A 15,833-nucleotide genomic window follows, 5' to 3' on the forward strand; every position below is an offset into this window, starting at 1 on the left:
TCTCCTCGGAGCCCGCTTGCATTAAATAACCTCCTATCCTCCAAGATCTCCGAGTGCCGCTTGGTTCTTCCGTCAGGTGATCCAGTCCAGGTTCTGTAACAAAATTACTCCATTTTTTCAATGAGAAATTGATATTGAGAAAGATTAAACTACATAGCCACTTTTGGCTACATAGTAAATAGAAAAACAAAGATTTGAACACAAAACCTGCATTTTTCCCCTATGTTATGCTTGATGCTGCTTTGGGTAGGTGGCTTTCATTGGCCAGCTGGGCATATGGGGAGACATACAGAAGACTTAGAAATCTTCTCATTGCTGTTGCCATGGCATTATTGCAAAAGCTCAAATTGCTATGAAAAACTCAGTGGTACCCTTTTCTGACTTGGTATTGGCCTTGTTAAAGAATAGGACAGGAAATAAGATGGCTAATCTTCCATCTTTCACCAGGAGGAAATTCAGCTAGTATCTTTATTTTTGTGCAAAGGCAAAATAAAATGAGTCTGTGATATGCAAATGAGTCTCTCCACTGTTTGTTAATTTTTACTGTTTACTCAAAAATGGGAAACACCAGGCTTGTGATACATCATCTTTTGTGCGCTTGGCACCTTCCATCATGGATCGTATTAATCTGCTTAAACTAACAAGGATTAATTGCCTTGGTAAGTCAACCTGGCATTGAAATGATATATTGCCCAGACAGCTTGGAATTTGGCCACTTATAAATCTCATTCGTGTGTTGGTTTATTCCTATTTGTCTCTTTCTCTGACAGATGTGTGCCCAATCACTGTGAGCATGGCGGGAAGTGCTCGCAAACATGGCACAGCTTCCAGTGCGCTTGTGAGGAGACGGGATACAGTGGGGCCACCTGCCATAACTGTGAGTGCCCATTCATCTCACCATGACCTTTACTTGTCCAGACCCCAGGTCCTCAGCTACCTAGGGAATGCACCCACTGATCACTTGATTCTGAAGAACCCAGATTTTGTTGTTGCTTCCCCAGAATAGTACTGTAGTCATCAAGATATACCGTCTCATGCCTAATGACACAAAAAGGACCAATGTGTCCAGTGTTCTGTAAACATTGTTGGGATTGGAATGCTGATCTTGGATTTGCCTCTGTGTGTCTAAGCCACGTCTGGATAGATGGTTTGGGAAATTGTGTTAGTGTAATGTCTCTGACTGGATTCTCATTTATCAGTTCATCAGAGAGACAGAGAGTGTAATTTGGACATTTAGTGTCTGGACAATAATTGTCTCTTGCTCTATCACAACTATCTGGCCGCATTTTTCAAATCAGAAAAAGAAGTTAGAAAGTAGAATAAAGTCCATTATTAAACTAATAACACAAGAGGGCAAGTTTTTATAAATATTCAAAGTAAAAAGTGGCTTGCAAAGACGACTAATAAAACACAGATGTGCCTTGTTTTACATAGTCGCGTTACACTGAAAAGTTGAAGTTTGTATTTTTGTAATTCAAAGAATATTTTTAAATGAATGTTAACTCTCTTATTGTAACATTAATTTTCCAAAAATGCATGGCTGTTTACAAAGCCCTTTTGGAAGCAGAATTGCCATAAGATGTAGAGTTGAAAGAAGTTCATCTGTCCGACGTGTGTGTGTGTGTGTGTGTGTGCATGCACATGTGTGCATGCACATGTGTGCGTGTGTGTGTGCGTGCACATGTGTGCGTGTGTGTATGCACATGTGTGCATGTGTGTGTGCATGCACATGTGTGCATGTGTGTGTGTGTGTGTGCATGCACATGTGTGCATGTGTGTGTAGGGAGAGAGGAAGAAGAAGGGAAAGATAATGACCTCCAACCTTCAGTCTCCTCCCAACAGGCTGAAAAACTGAAAATCTAATATTTAAGCCCTCTAATTATACAGACTTCTTTCATTACACTTCATTTTTAGGAAACAATGACAAAAATATTGTCAAAGAAGAGTTCTGGGGATAATAAATAAATAAATAAATGCAGGACAACTCTCTGAGCCTTTCATGCCATTATTTGTAGCAATGTACAATAAGAAATGGGAATATAAGACCTCAACAAAGAAAAATGTTTGTAGTTTATTTTATTGCACTTATTATTTTGTTTAGGAAGCTGTTCAAAAACAAGAGACAAACGCTCCTTAAAAAATTAACATTGATAGGAATATGTACAAGAAAATAAAAACAGGCCCAAATTGATTTTTGGTAAAGTATTTCTATATGGGTACATGAAAGAGTATTTTAGTGAATAAAAATGAAACTGATACTGAAATTAGTAGAATAAAGGAGTTATAACTAAAGTTGCCCCTTGCCAATCACATCAAAATGTTAACTTTTAGCCGGTGATATTCATTATATGATAAACAATGTTTGAATTAGGTAACTTTGATAAAACTTCGTACCTTCACTCCACCAATATAATTTATATATTGTGCTACAAATACCACCTTTAACTATAAGGGATCTTGTTCCTGAATATGAAAATTCTAAATAAAAACAAAGAACAAGAAATTGGTGCTGGTTACAAGGGTTTCCTAACTCAGTGCTCACTGGATATTGAATTGAAAAGCAAACTATTCTTTTTTTTTATAGCTGCTTCCTTCATTTAAATACACAGCAAAGAAAAAGATTTTAAAAATATTAAATTTGTTTTAAATTTAAGTACATACTACTGGTTAAATAGTTGATTTTTTTTAAAGAGTAATAACTCCAACTATTAGAAATGTCCTAAGAGTATTTAGGTTTGGCCCTGGCAGCAATCTATAAATGTAAAAGGGAGAAATTATCTCCTCCCTGGAGCTCATTCCTACCTGTTCGGTATTCCACTTTCATTTCTGTAAAAGTAGAATCATTCATTTTAAAATAGAAAGGCTGATATCTTGTTGTCTTGTCTGAGTGAGGCCAAAATCTTGAAAATCAAGCGCGTGCATAAAGAGAGGTTAGAAGACCACAGTGCAATTAGAGAAAGGGATCAGTGACATTATTTGGCTGTGAAAATTATTTGTCTTATAGCTTATTAAAGGGCATATGCTTCCAAATAAACTGAATGACTTGATATACCTCTTAGTTACTCCCATGGATTAGTTAAAAATTGGGAAGGAGGGTCTGATCCAGCACATAATAATGGAAAATATATATAATATATGCCATTCAGTTTGATATGTAATGAACAATATTGCATTTTTACTTAGTGACCACACTGATAGCAAGAGCATTGAAGTAAAAAGAAGCCAACTTCTGATGCTAGCTATGAGATTATCATGCTGTGTGTGCCTTTGTAGCAAGTCGTTTGACTTCTCTTGGACTTCCGTATTCCTCTTGACTAAATGGCTACTGAGGTCTCCTATAGTTCTAAAAACCAATGAGCTGAGACTTCCAGTTGCTTATTCTGTGTTTTCTGGTCTTGAATTTTGTTAGCGTTATTAAATATTTTACATTTTTCCCTGTAGAGGACCAAGGATCCCTTTTGAAAAAAAGGAGTTATGGTAATTTTATAATGACATGCCTTTAAAAAGGTAAAAAACAGTTAACTAAAACATAGTGTTTGGTACAACTAAATATTTCATAGAGCTTCAAACATTACAATTGAGCTCCTATTTCCACACATTTTCTGCTCTGGTCCTGGCTTGGTCAGGGTAAGATAGCTATTTCTCAGAAAACCGCTGATCATCGAGGCTAGATGCTGGAGTCCAAGATGGATCCCAGAGCCCTTTTTTGATAGATCACACTGCCTGAGTTTGAACTTGGCCCTATTACTTACTTGTGACCTTGGCGCTTAGCCTCTTGGGGCTTCAGGTTTTTCCTGTGTGAGATGGGTGCAGTGACCCTTGTGAAGCCACCCTGAGATTAAATGAGGTGGCTTACGGAAGACACAAAGAAGAGCTTTAGCATATATTAGTAATCAATAAATTTTCACCAGTTAATGACTTTTAGAACAAACATCCTTTGATCTGTACTTCTGTACCAGTAATTGTCCACATCCCCCAATTTGTCACTTAATTTCATGCTGCCCCTCATTGTTGTGACTTGTGTGGCACGTTGGGTTTGAAATGAATGAGTTCCATAGTTTTTTTTCAGAAGAATTGAAGAGAATTAAAAGTAATCTGGATGTGTCCTAGACCTGTATCTATTTATCTGTTGGTTTATTTATACATGGAGAATTTATTTTCAAATACATTTTCTGTAAGGCTCAGAGGGTTTTCATTTACAAACCACTCTCCTGAGGAGTCAGGATGTCCCCCTTTGGATGTGTAAATGCCACAGGGAAAGCCAAAGGTTGGATTGCAGGAAAGGGCAGGCCAGTTGTTGTTCTCTCAAACACTAAAGAGGTTAGATTGTGACCAAATGGTGGAAATACATTAAATTGTTGCAGCTTTATACTTTTTATTTTTTTTTAAAGATTTTATTTATTTATTTGAGAGAGCGAGAATGAGAGAGAGAGAGAGCACATGAGAGGGGGGAGGGTCAGAGGGAGAAGCAGACTCCCTGCTGAGTGGGGAGCCTCATGCAGGACTCGATCCCGGGACTCCAGGATCATGACCTGAGCCAAAGGCAGTCGCTCAACCAACTGAGCCACCCAGGCGCCCCAGATTTTCTTATGCAGATATTCCATTGTCAATGAATTTCTGACTAGTAACACATTGAAACTTAAAATTGTGACAAGGAAGGTAGAATGATCATGTTGAATATTTATCTTTTGTTATATTGACTTTATCCTCTTAAAAGTATAAGGATGTGTTTTTCTTGTGAGCAAAGCTTCATGTTTATAGTTACAGTCTTTTTTTCTCTTCCTGACACTGTATAGACAATTGGTCTCCATACTTATTTGTCAATATTTCAGATGCTCTTTAGGATCTAATTACCATCTCATGTTTTCCACATGTGTTCCTTACACTTCATAATTATGGTGCTCACTTACATAAATACAAAAAGCAATCCCTTATCTCAGGGCTTAGTAGACTTTTTTTTTCTCTCTCTCATGCTGCTGGAGCCCATCTTTGAGCTCATTCTACATATGATATCAATCTCTTAATTGGGACTGCCCTAAAAATCTCCAGAATATTCTCAATAACATGAAAATTGTTGGCTGCCTTCACAAGCCAGAGGACATTTAACAGATATAAACAATGTTCTGGAGTGGAAATTTATAAGAATTATTATTAAATACCAGATATTCATTCTGAGAGATTTTCACCTTGCCCAGATAAATAGATATTATTGTTTCCAGAGGTAGTAAGAGGTGATAAAATGAATGGCCTACACAGATTTCTTCCGGTTTAAAAATGGTGTGATTTCTGAGTTCTGAGATACTAAGAAGGTAGTAATGTTGCCACACAAATGCAAAACTAAAATTTTTACTAGCCAGTGTTAGAGGAAAAATTGAAATTGAAAAGGACGGTATTCTACATCCTGTAGTCTGGAGCTATTACTCTCAGTCCATAAATTTGTAAGCCATAAATTACACTGCACCTTATTACCGCACACATGAAAAGTGCAGTGGATTTCAATAGTGCACACTATGTTATTTATAATCCATTATACTCACAAGTAATTGAATTCAAAGCATAATTTTTAAAAAGAAATTAATCCTACCTGCTTGTAGTCGCAGTAACCTAGAGCATAAACACCTAGATTTATTGGCAGTAGATTTGGTGCCTCCATCTGTTTGGAATGACCACAGACTTAGGCATCAATGAAGACAACTTGGAATTTGAGAGTTACAACCCTCCCACCCACCCACCCCAAAAGTGTTCACTGTATAGAATTATGTCCTTACAGAATTGGAGTCCATCTCCTAGCTATAAATTCAACTGGCTTATAAGGACCTACTCAGAATGGCTATGTTTTTAACCTGGTTTTCCACCATACTTTTCCTGCCTTTCCCCCTTCCAGTCTCCTTTCAGTTTTTCATGCGTGCCCTGTACCCTCGCACTGTTCCTGCTCCTCGGCCACTGCCACTGCCACGGGATTTTCGCACATCCTCCCTCTCTGCTTTGTCTGGTACATTCCTACTCATCCTTCAAATATCAGTTCAGTAGCCACCTCCTTAAGGAAACTTTCTGTGGCCCTGTAATTAGGTCAAATCCTCGTAATTCTAATACACGTCTTAGCACTGGTGCTGACTGTGATTTGACATCTATTTTCTGTAATTCCTTAATACTGTCTGGCCCTTCCCCGGACTATACTATCTGAGAGGAGACAGTGCCAGGTTCTGTTGACCGTTTTATTCCCAGGGCCCACCCAGCATATATTACGTGCGCAGTGAATGTGCACGGAATCAGTGAATGCATGGCAGAGAATGTAGAAAGCATCAGTAGCTTTTTAAAAATCAGTGTCCTTTATACAAATTCATGAAAATAGTGAAGCTATGAAGAGGGAGTAAGCTAAAGGGACAAAAAGAAAACAAGAGGAGGGCCGATAATAGAAGGTAAGTTAGTGAAAGGCCGAGAGAGTAGTGATAGTAGTAACAGCAGAAACAGCCACAAGAGGTATAAAGTTCTAAGAAATTATATGGAGGAAGTCAGTATATGAGCAAACAAACCTACACATTTCAAAAAATCATGAGGAAAACCTTGGGCCATGCATGTTAGGGCATGTTCATCAAAGTGACTTGTGGGAATATAGTAAGAGTCTCAAAATAAGTTCAACAACAAAATGGTATCTCAGGTAATAAAGTACAGTCAAGTCGTGTACTGGCCAGGTGTATGAGCTATTCTAAAATAGATATGCATACATTTAAATATGGACAAGTGAATGACAAAAAAAAGTTTAAACTTGGTGCAAAATTTGAAGAAGATGAACATAATCCTTTTATTTATCATGTAATATCATATGTATATTCTTGCTACAAGATGATTAGAGAGAGGGAAAAGAACTCAGGATTTGAAAGTCGATGTTCTGATGTCAAATCCACAAATCCTCAGGCTCTACAGCCAACCTTCTCTTCCCATCCGCTGAGTTTTCTCAGCTATAGGATAGGAACTCTCTCCCAAACCTATAAATCCTCTGTTTCCTTAAACTCTCTTAGCATATTAGTACGGATTTCCCTTAATCCATACAGGGTGAAGTCAGCTCTTTGAGAACATGCTGCTGGCCACTGATAGCAAGGAAATGAGAAGTTTTGGATTTAATCCCTCCTTTTTTCTCCTCTGTGCTGTCTTGGCTTTGTGTTTTGGACGGTCATTTAACCTCTCTGAATTTAAGTATCCCCCGGGACATTCAATGAAATATTTTCTCTTCAAGTGCTTTGTAAATTTAGAAAACATTTTGTATCATTTTGTAACTTGTATTGTACCACTAAGTCTTTAAAAACAGGCAGCGAAAGTTTTGTCTGATTAGAAGTAGCTTCTGGTTACAGAGAGCACTGATAGAGTTGATTCTCGAGGAAGAGATCAGAGGGTGTCCCAATATTTAAGCCAATACTCACTGAAAAGATAAAAGGCCTTATTAGCAAATATAATAGCTACACAGGCTAATTTATATTCACAGGGTGAATCTGCTCTTTCTAATCTAGACACAGCATTAAGTAACCAGATTGTGCTTCTTTGTTAGCAACTGAACAATTACCAGTCTTCCAATTTTACCTCCCTTTCTCGTCCTTTACATTCCTACACTGTGACCTACTTCAGAGGCTCAGTATGTCTGTGTCATTAAGGCATGGGTCCTTATCATTAAGGAGCGGCCCTAGGGCAGAACCACAGGACCATGGGACACACAGGAGCTATACTCCTATCATCGCTTATTCATTTTTTGTCCATTCATCAGTATGTCGAGAGTGAACTCCATTCTGAGCATGGGATAGATGCTGGAATGTGGAGAAGGGAAAGAGGGGAGGATGTAGTGGTAATAGCTCCCTCCAAAGAAGTGTGTACTTTCATTAAAAAATAGAAGCCCTCAGGGGTGCCTGGTGGCTCAGTCAGTTAAGTGTCTGATCTCGGCTCAGGCCGTGATCTCAGGGTCCTGGGAAGGAGCCCCAAGTTGGGCCCCCAGCTCAGTGGAGAGTCCACCTGTCCCTCTGCCCCTCCCCCCACTCATGTGCTCTCACTCTCACTCTCAAATGAGTAAATTCTTTAAAAAATAAAATAAAAGCCCTTATAATCTTAACTCATTTACATATCTTTGGCTTGTTGTGAACTGAGGATTAATTGTACTGTAAGCTTACCTCTTATGATCTAAGTTGCCACTTCTCACCTTACAAAATATGTAGAAATGCAATTATGTGGGAAATTACTTAATATCTTATCACAGACTCCTTGTAATTCTAAGTAGTCGTTTCATCTTTTCAGATTATATCATCAGATTATCAATCTCTTTATTTCCGGGTTTTTTCTCGCCAGATGGGATGGGGAGAGACCAGAGTGAGGAGGAATCAGCTCCATCACGGTGCTAGGTGGGGGATGCGGTTTTCAGTGGATCATGCGCCATTAGAATAACAGGAAGCCCTTGCTCCGTTGTGTGTACACTCTAGATGAGAAGCCCCCGTTCCCACCAAAGCTGAAGCATTTGGGGAAAGAGGGAAAGGACAGGTGGTGTCGCTTACTGAAATCACACTTAGTTACCAAAAGAAACAATAATCCCGGCAGTTCCTTCACTCCCATTTTCACCGGGCATCTGCAGATGAAATAAGACGGAGGGACACGGGAAAGTGCTGCCTTTGTAGAAACGTTGGGAGGGGATTTAGAGGCCATTCTGTCTTTCAGCCACAACCAAATAAATTACATTGGATTAAAATAGTGCAGGTCATTTGGAGAAACACAGCCCAAAGACCTTTACCTTTCTAAGGCAGCCCAAATTTCAAATTAATCCCTTCTTTTATGCCTTGCTTTGGAAAGATGGCTAAGATTAAACCTAGAAAGAAAGGATTTAATTTCAGTTTTACAAAGACTTTTTCAATAGTTTCAAAAATATATCTTTCTCTTCGAATAAAAAGCCTTTGCAAAAAAGTTGATCTGCGAATGCATATTAAAAAGCAGCCTGCCATAGAGACGAGCCATGCACCTATGAACTGCACAGAGGCTATGAAATGCCAGAGGTCGGGCTTGAGGGAGTTGACATTATTCATTAAAAATCCTCTGTAGTTTGAATCCCAGTGACTGTCTCAGCCCAGGTTTGGAGTGAAGAGAAAAAGGAATAGAAGACACTCACCTCTACACCTTTGCCAAGTTCGGTGAAGGGAGAGAAGATAGAGGGGAAGCCTGATTATTGGCAGATAAAGAAGGAAACTTCAGAGAATTTTGTATCTACTCAAAAAATAAGAAAGGAGAATTAAAATTAAATATAGGAAGTGCCTCTCCCTTGATCCTTTTAACATCTCCCAAATCAAACGATTTCTTGCTTTCATATTGAGATTAGTCACTGTGCCCCTACTCTAAGTCTTTAGCTTTACAAACTTGGAGTATAGGATTACCTGTAATTCATACATGGTCCTGGTTCGGTAATATTATATGTCCATTTGTATGTAGCACACTCTGTGGATCACAGAAATACAGACAAGAGCCTGCTTCCTTATGAAGTAGACATGCTGGCTAAAAATGGAAGACAGACAGTCAGGAAGTGTTAATACGTCAGTAGAAGGTAGTGTGGTTTTGTGCCAAACTGGTGTAAAGGCCGGTATGTATAGCATGAGAGGGAGAACAGGTCACCAAGGTGGTTGGCGAAGGGTTTCAGGACCAGCTGAACCCTGGCGAAGCTCCTTGCTTGCTTGGTTGGGAATTAAGATTGGAACTGATGGGGGCAGGGTGGGGGGGAGAATGGGGGTGGGGTAGCAGAGGCAAAGTTTGAGGGCAGAAATAAACACGAGCTATGGAGAAGCATGCTCATGAAAGGGGCTCACCTTTGGAGCCCACAGACTGCCATGGGAATGCTCATTCAGATTCTTACATTCCATATGATCCTGGAGAAGTTTCTAAACCCTTCCTGAGTAAATATTTGAGTGACGTGCTGGCGTCCTGAAACCCTTCCCCAACCACCTTGGTGACCTGTTCTCCCTCTCATGCTATACATACCGGCCTTTACACCAGATTGTTAAATATTCAGGACTTCTGTGAGCTGGTTGTGAAGGCTGGGTAGCTTGAACCAGCTACAGTAGGAGAATTCACCCCATGGAAACTAACAAGCCCAACAAATCCAGACTCCTTTTTGTAAAGCTGCTGACTTACCAGAATACCACTGCCCTGATTCCTTCTTAATTAAGCAAGAATTACAGCTCTGCCTATGCATATTATTGTGTTAGGGTACAGATAATGTATAAAATGTCTAGCACAGAGTCAACACAGATGACGCTCGAGATGACAGCTACAGGCTTAAATGTAACATTGTGAAGAGATCGGTCTCATCAGAGGAGCGGCGGATAGGGAGTTGGGCAGGTAGGCTGAGCTAGCCAGGGGACAGTGGTCCTGCACTACCTCGGCACCGAAGTACGATTTCAGATGTGATTCTCCATCACTCGTCTTTACCACAAAACAACTTCACATTTATTCTTTAGAAGGAAGAGTAGAGCTCTTCTCACTATATTAATCCATAAATGACATTAAAGTCTTCCCTAACAGACAACTGGCTTACGATTACTTCTGAGCTACAGAGGACGTGTAAGATCCCTGAACAATGTTTAGAGAGCATTTAGGAAGGACCATGGCTTATGTAGCGTCACATCAACTGTAACCATTTCTTTTACCGAAGGGGACAGAAATGTTTTTTGTTAGTAGGTTTGCCTCAGCTGTTTAGCTTATAGTATAATGCGAGGTAACAACTGATGAATAATTATCTCTGTTAGGATACAAAACTAATTTTAAGATTACTTTGTGATTATTAACCTAAATCTAAAGAATGAGCAGCTTTCTCCTGTCGGGATCTCCTCCCTTCTGTGACCCAGCTGTGTCAGATTTCTCTTCCATAAATTCAAGACACTTAGTTTGGTTTGCTACGCTCTCTAAGACTACAAATACCTGTAATGAATCTCGTGATTTTTTTTCACTGTTCACCTGACAAAAATCTGAAGAATGAATGATTGGTCTCCGTTGTTTTTGTTTTTCCAACATCATGATGGACAAAGAACTCTATTTCTTTTGTTGTTATGACTACATTCTGCTTTTCTTCCTCCTTTCTAAGCCCTCCTGGCAAAAGAATGTATAGTTCAGATTGTTGGAATCTATAATGAAAATGTTTATCTACCCAAATAATTCCTTCTGTTACATTTGTTGTAGACGACTAATGCCACTAAAAGCAAAAGTTTGCCATGGAAAGTGTAGCAGCTTCCAAGAAAATGTTATTGGTTGACTTTATTGAATGTTTTCACGTTTGAGTGCTTTCAAATTTTAGTAAAATATGTATTTGAAAATATTTTAACTTAGCCAAGTGCAAGTGAAATTCTGTAAATGGATTTGACTAAAAAATCTAATTTTCACATAAAGCAAGAGAAAGGCCCACTGACTTGCAGTTCCTTGGTCTCATTGTATAATTGTGTTCCAAAGCTACCGTGGGCGCTCCCACCTGCAAAATATGCCTAACCTATTCTTGAAAGACCTTTCTTGCCATCACAGATGCCAGCACCAAATGCCAGACAAAGTTGGCAGCTACAAAATTGCTGTCATTACTCATTAGCAGGCATCAAAATGTCCTAATAATACTTGTTGCCACTCTCCAATCCTGTGGAGACATCAGTTAAACATGCCTTGCTTGCCAAGTCATGTGGTCAGCTTTCACTATGCTGGATAAAGCCAAGTGAGACCATCCAGGTAGACTGGATAAAGAAACCTTGAAGAGTTTGGCTGTGGAAAGAGAAATTCTTTCCATCCATATTACTGCAGTGGAATTCAGAACTCTAGAAAACCCTGTGTGTTTTTTCTGCCATATGGCTGTCCGTTGCTCAGTTGCCCTACTTAGAGAACACTTGAGTATTCAGTGGAAGGGCATATTCCTACTCAGAAAATAACCAACATATTAAGACTTCTTTATAGTTTCAGTGACCTAAATCTAGACTTTCTGAATAAATAAAACCTGAATTTTGTCAGGCCAGATTGAGTACCTAAAGCTAGGTAGATGGAACAGGCCTTGTTAATTCATTGTCCAAAAGGATTATTTTTTTCCCCTTTGTATAATTCTTTAAATCAAGCTGGCCGAAGCTCCGTGAGAGAGAAGAGGGTATCCTGAACTTCTGCAGGGGAGACAAGATCAGTAATGGAGACTGCTGGCCTTCTAGAAAGGCAGCAGTTCTGAGAGAGGAGCGGGGAACTGAACTTTTGTTAGAGGCCCTTGGGAAGGCAGGTAGGAACATTCAGGCAGCAATACTTGCTTCCTTGTTTACTAGTGGGAGCATCCACTATCCTATGATTACTGCACCAACTGGGGAGACCTGAGCCGTTACTGAGAATCTCCTCTCGTCTCCACTGGTCATGTGGTTGATCATCCAAAGGGTGCAGAAGTGGAACAGAGCCTGGGAGAGGAAGCGGAATCTGCGATGAGTGATGGAAGGGCAGTAATTGCAGAACGAATCCTCACGTCATCCGTGCTGAATCCATGGCTTAGGACAGCTTTCTACCATTCCCAGGTGAAACGTAGCAGTAAGTCCGCGTTGCAGCTTCGCTTTGCCTCAGTGCCCTCGTCATAGCGCCATTGCCTTTAGGCCATTTCTATGGCCTAAACTAGTGCAGGGGCTAATGTGTGTCTTAGAAATGAAAATAATGATACAGAATGATTCACTGGGCAGAAATAATGTGGAAGACAAATGTATCGAGAAGCAATGGAAATGCTATTAGCAATCACAGAGGAGTTTATTAGTAGGAAACATTGCCCCGTGTCTCCTACACATAGTAAAAGGATATTTGTTTAAAGCCCAAGTAACTCCTTCGCTATATAAGAATTTCTAAGGGATTTTGAATCAGGATTCTGTTTGCATTCAGCCACTACTTTTTTCTTCTTATCATCATCCTAAACTTCCCACATACCACCTGTCTTAAGATGAGATAAATGAACATGAGGCCCTAAACTCTACCACAGGTGATGCCTTAGCCAGGGAATGGATTCACTTTGACACTTGATTAACATCAGTTTCACATGTGGTAATAAAAAAAATTAATCTGCACGAACTGTAATTTTCATGCTGTGATCATTTAGATTCGAGCCGTCTCTGTATTGATTGGGTTCAAGAAAACTATTTTCATTGTGCTTTTTTAATGAGGATGCCTGGTGGAAAATCATACTTGGGTCTTGGGGAACTTCTTGCTTTTCAAAAGTGCAACAAACAGAACTTCAGCGTTTGGGAAGATGGGCTTGCTATCTGTAGACTTACAGAACATTAAGAACAAATATACAAAGTTTGAGGAAGAGTAGGGTAGTAGCTATTTTGAAATACTGACCGATATACTCGTGTGTTAAGATCAGAGATTATACCTTAAAAAGATAAGTAGATGCCCCAGAATGTTGCCTTTTTAATATCTGCAGCCACCCCATTTTCCTGAATTTTGTCCCAATTCTCTTTTCCAATATGTGGCTACCTGCCACTTTTCAACCATAGAAGGAAGACTTTAGGCAGGGATGATGGGCGGAGAGACTACAGAGGTTGCTGTTCTGCGATGTGGCCCTGACAAGTTGATTATATATTGGAAGATGCAGTGGAGAAGCCACATCTCAGTTTCTGACATTAGTCTCTGCGGATGTTCATCACCTGACAGTAGCCACTGTGGAAGCAAGTTAGGGAACCTCTGAGAAGCACAGAGGTAACACTCTGTGGTGCGTATGAAGGCAGGCGCCTCCAAGGAGACTCAGCACCAATTACAATCACCCCATTCTGTAGAGACAACATAAAACCACTTTAAAACATTTTGAAACATCATAAAGAGAGTGCATTTATTTTAAAATTTGTAGTTCATATCTGTTATATAGTAATACAAATGTGTGTGCATATACCATATGTATAATAGGTAAACTATTACCTTATGAATCAGAAAGGCCCATGTTCAAGGCACCTCTGGTTGGTGGAAATCTGTCCTTCACTACCCTGTTTTGGATCTGAATAAATATGCATCTCACACACACACACACACACACACACACACACACACACACACACACACACTGATGCAAACTCCAGCAATTGATCAGAGACTGACGTTTTACAATCTAAATTTTTGGACTTGGTTGCTTGTTCATAAAATACTAATGCAATATACAATTCCCACACAGACTTTCCTCTTCTCTGCAAAGTATGGAGACCCAAATGCTACAAAGCTCGCTGTGGGCTCCTGGCTCAGAAACATTTCTCTCAGCACTCTCCTGACGTTATTAATGGCCCTGATGTACAAACCCAGAATAAAATAGAATTAAAATCCAAAGTTAATTTCAAGCTCCATTAGAAATTAAAGGTGTTGGGAAAGAAATCAATATTTGCCCAGTGCAAAATGACTAAATTCAAAGCAATTGATTCTATTATTTTGTAACTTCTAAAAACTATAAAAGACCTTCAAACTAGAAAATGTTGCCATGCTCACACATATACACAATATGTGACTAAAAATAATGACAATGATTTCTAGAAGCAACACACAAAAATCTATTTTATTACTTTGTAGCCATACCATGTAGTATACACACTAAAATGTGTGTCTTAAAATAGAGCCAATTATTCTGTACAATCTGTGGCTATTTCCAGCAATTACCAACACTCAGTTGTAAATCTGGGAGGATTTAAAGGACAGAAACAATGCAAAAGTGCAAAGAGATTTATTTAAATGGAATAGATGTATCCATTTCCTTAATTTTACTTTCTCTTTTTTCCAGCTTCTTTTTAAGAATTGCTACAGATTAACAAATAAATGACCTTAAAACACTGTAGTTCTAACTAGTATAAAGTATTTTGCAACCTATAGGGTTGTAGATCATAAAAGACATTAAAGTAGCAGTCAGTAAATCTTTTTCATGTCAGAAGGGCGCCTCTGTCAGGATGGCTCTGTCGGGCACCTGGGGGGCTCAGTCCACCTTCGGGTCAGGTCATGATCCCAGGGTCCTGGGATGGAGTCCCTCATTGGGCTCCCTGCTCAGCGGGGAGCCTGCTTCTCTCTCTCCCTCTGTTGCTCCCCCCTGGTCCTGCTCTTTCTCTTGCTCTCTCTCTCTCAAATAAAATCTTTAAAAAACAACAACTTTTTCGTGTCAGAATCACTGCCACTTCTTCCCTGTCCTGCCTTTTGGGGTAAGTCTGAGTTAACAAATGGACCTTTTGCAGGTCCGGAAAGATTAGAGTCAAAGGGATCTGGATCAGACCTTGTAATGAGTTTATGTCACTGTTCCCTCCCCACTTCGAAAAGAAGCCTCACGAGAACTGGCTCAGGCAGCAGTTACCGTTTCAGCATCTGGGGCGAACACCTATAAAAGACAATGTGGGACAAACCATTGCTTTGCTTAGGAAACATCATAAGGCTTCTGGTTAAATCTTCCTCTTTTTAGGATAATTACAGTCAATATTATGATTAAGGCTTAATAGCAATAGACACACAGCTAGGCACTGGGAATGTTCCACAAGAAGAACGGAGCAATCATTGACAATAGCCTCATTCTTCCAGGGGCTAATACTCAACTCCTTGACTTTTAGAAATGTTATCTTTTTAAAAACTCTGTGAGATGTACTTTCCTTAAAGGCATGACTTGTCTAATGGAGTGATCCAGAGAGTTGGGTTTGGGGAGGTGAGCTTCCTAGCCCACCAGCCCCTATTCTGTCTCTGTTGTTGCTCTTCAAGGTTGCCCACTAGCTAGAACAGAAACAAAGGTGTCAGACCAAACTGATTTTCAACTCTCTTAACTCCCCTCTTGTTCAGCATTTCCTTCCTTCCCATGATATTTCGAAGGAGAGAGG

General features: G+C 39.7%; 1 protein-coding gene across 2 annotated transcripts in view; it reads left to right on the forward strand.

Annotated features, from left to right (window-relative positions):
- CNTNAP2 (contactin associated protein 2) overlaps positions 1-15,833 on the forward strand; it is a 2,031,041-nt gene that overhangs the window by 1,289,290 nt on the left and 725,918 nt on the right. For both annotated transcript variants that reach the window (XM_027574309.2, XM_027574310.1), the window contains exon 11: positions 771-877. In XM_027574309.2, coding sequence (XP_027430110.1) covers positions 771-877 — 107 coding nt within the window. The remainder of the gene's footprint in view (positions 1-770; positions 878-15,833) is intronic.

Source organism: Zalophus californianus, chromosome 12 (assembly GCF_009762305.2).
Source record: "Zalophus californianus isolate mZalCal1 chromosome 12, mZalCal1.pri.v2, whole genome shotgun sequence".
Lineage (NCBI taxonomy): Eukaryota > Metazoa > Chordata > Mammalia > Carnivora > Otariidae > Zalophus > Zalophus californianus.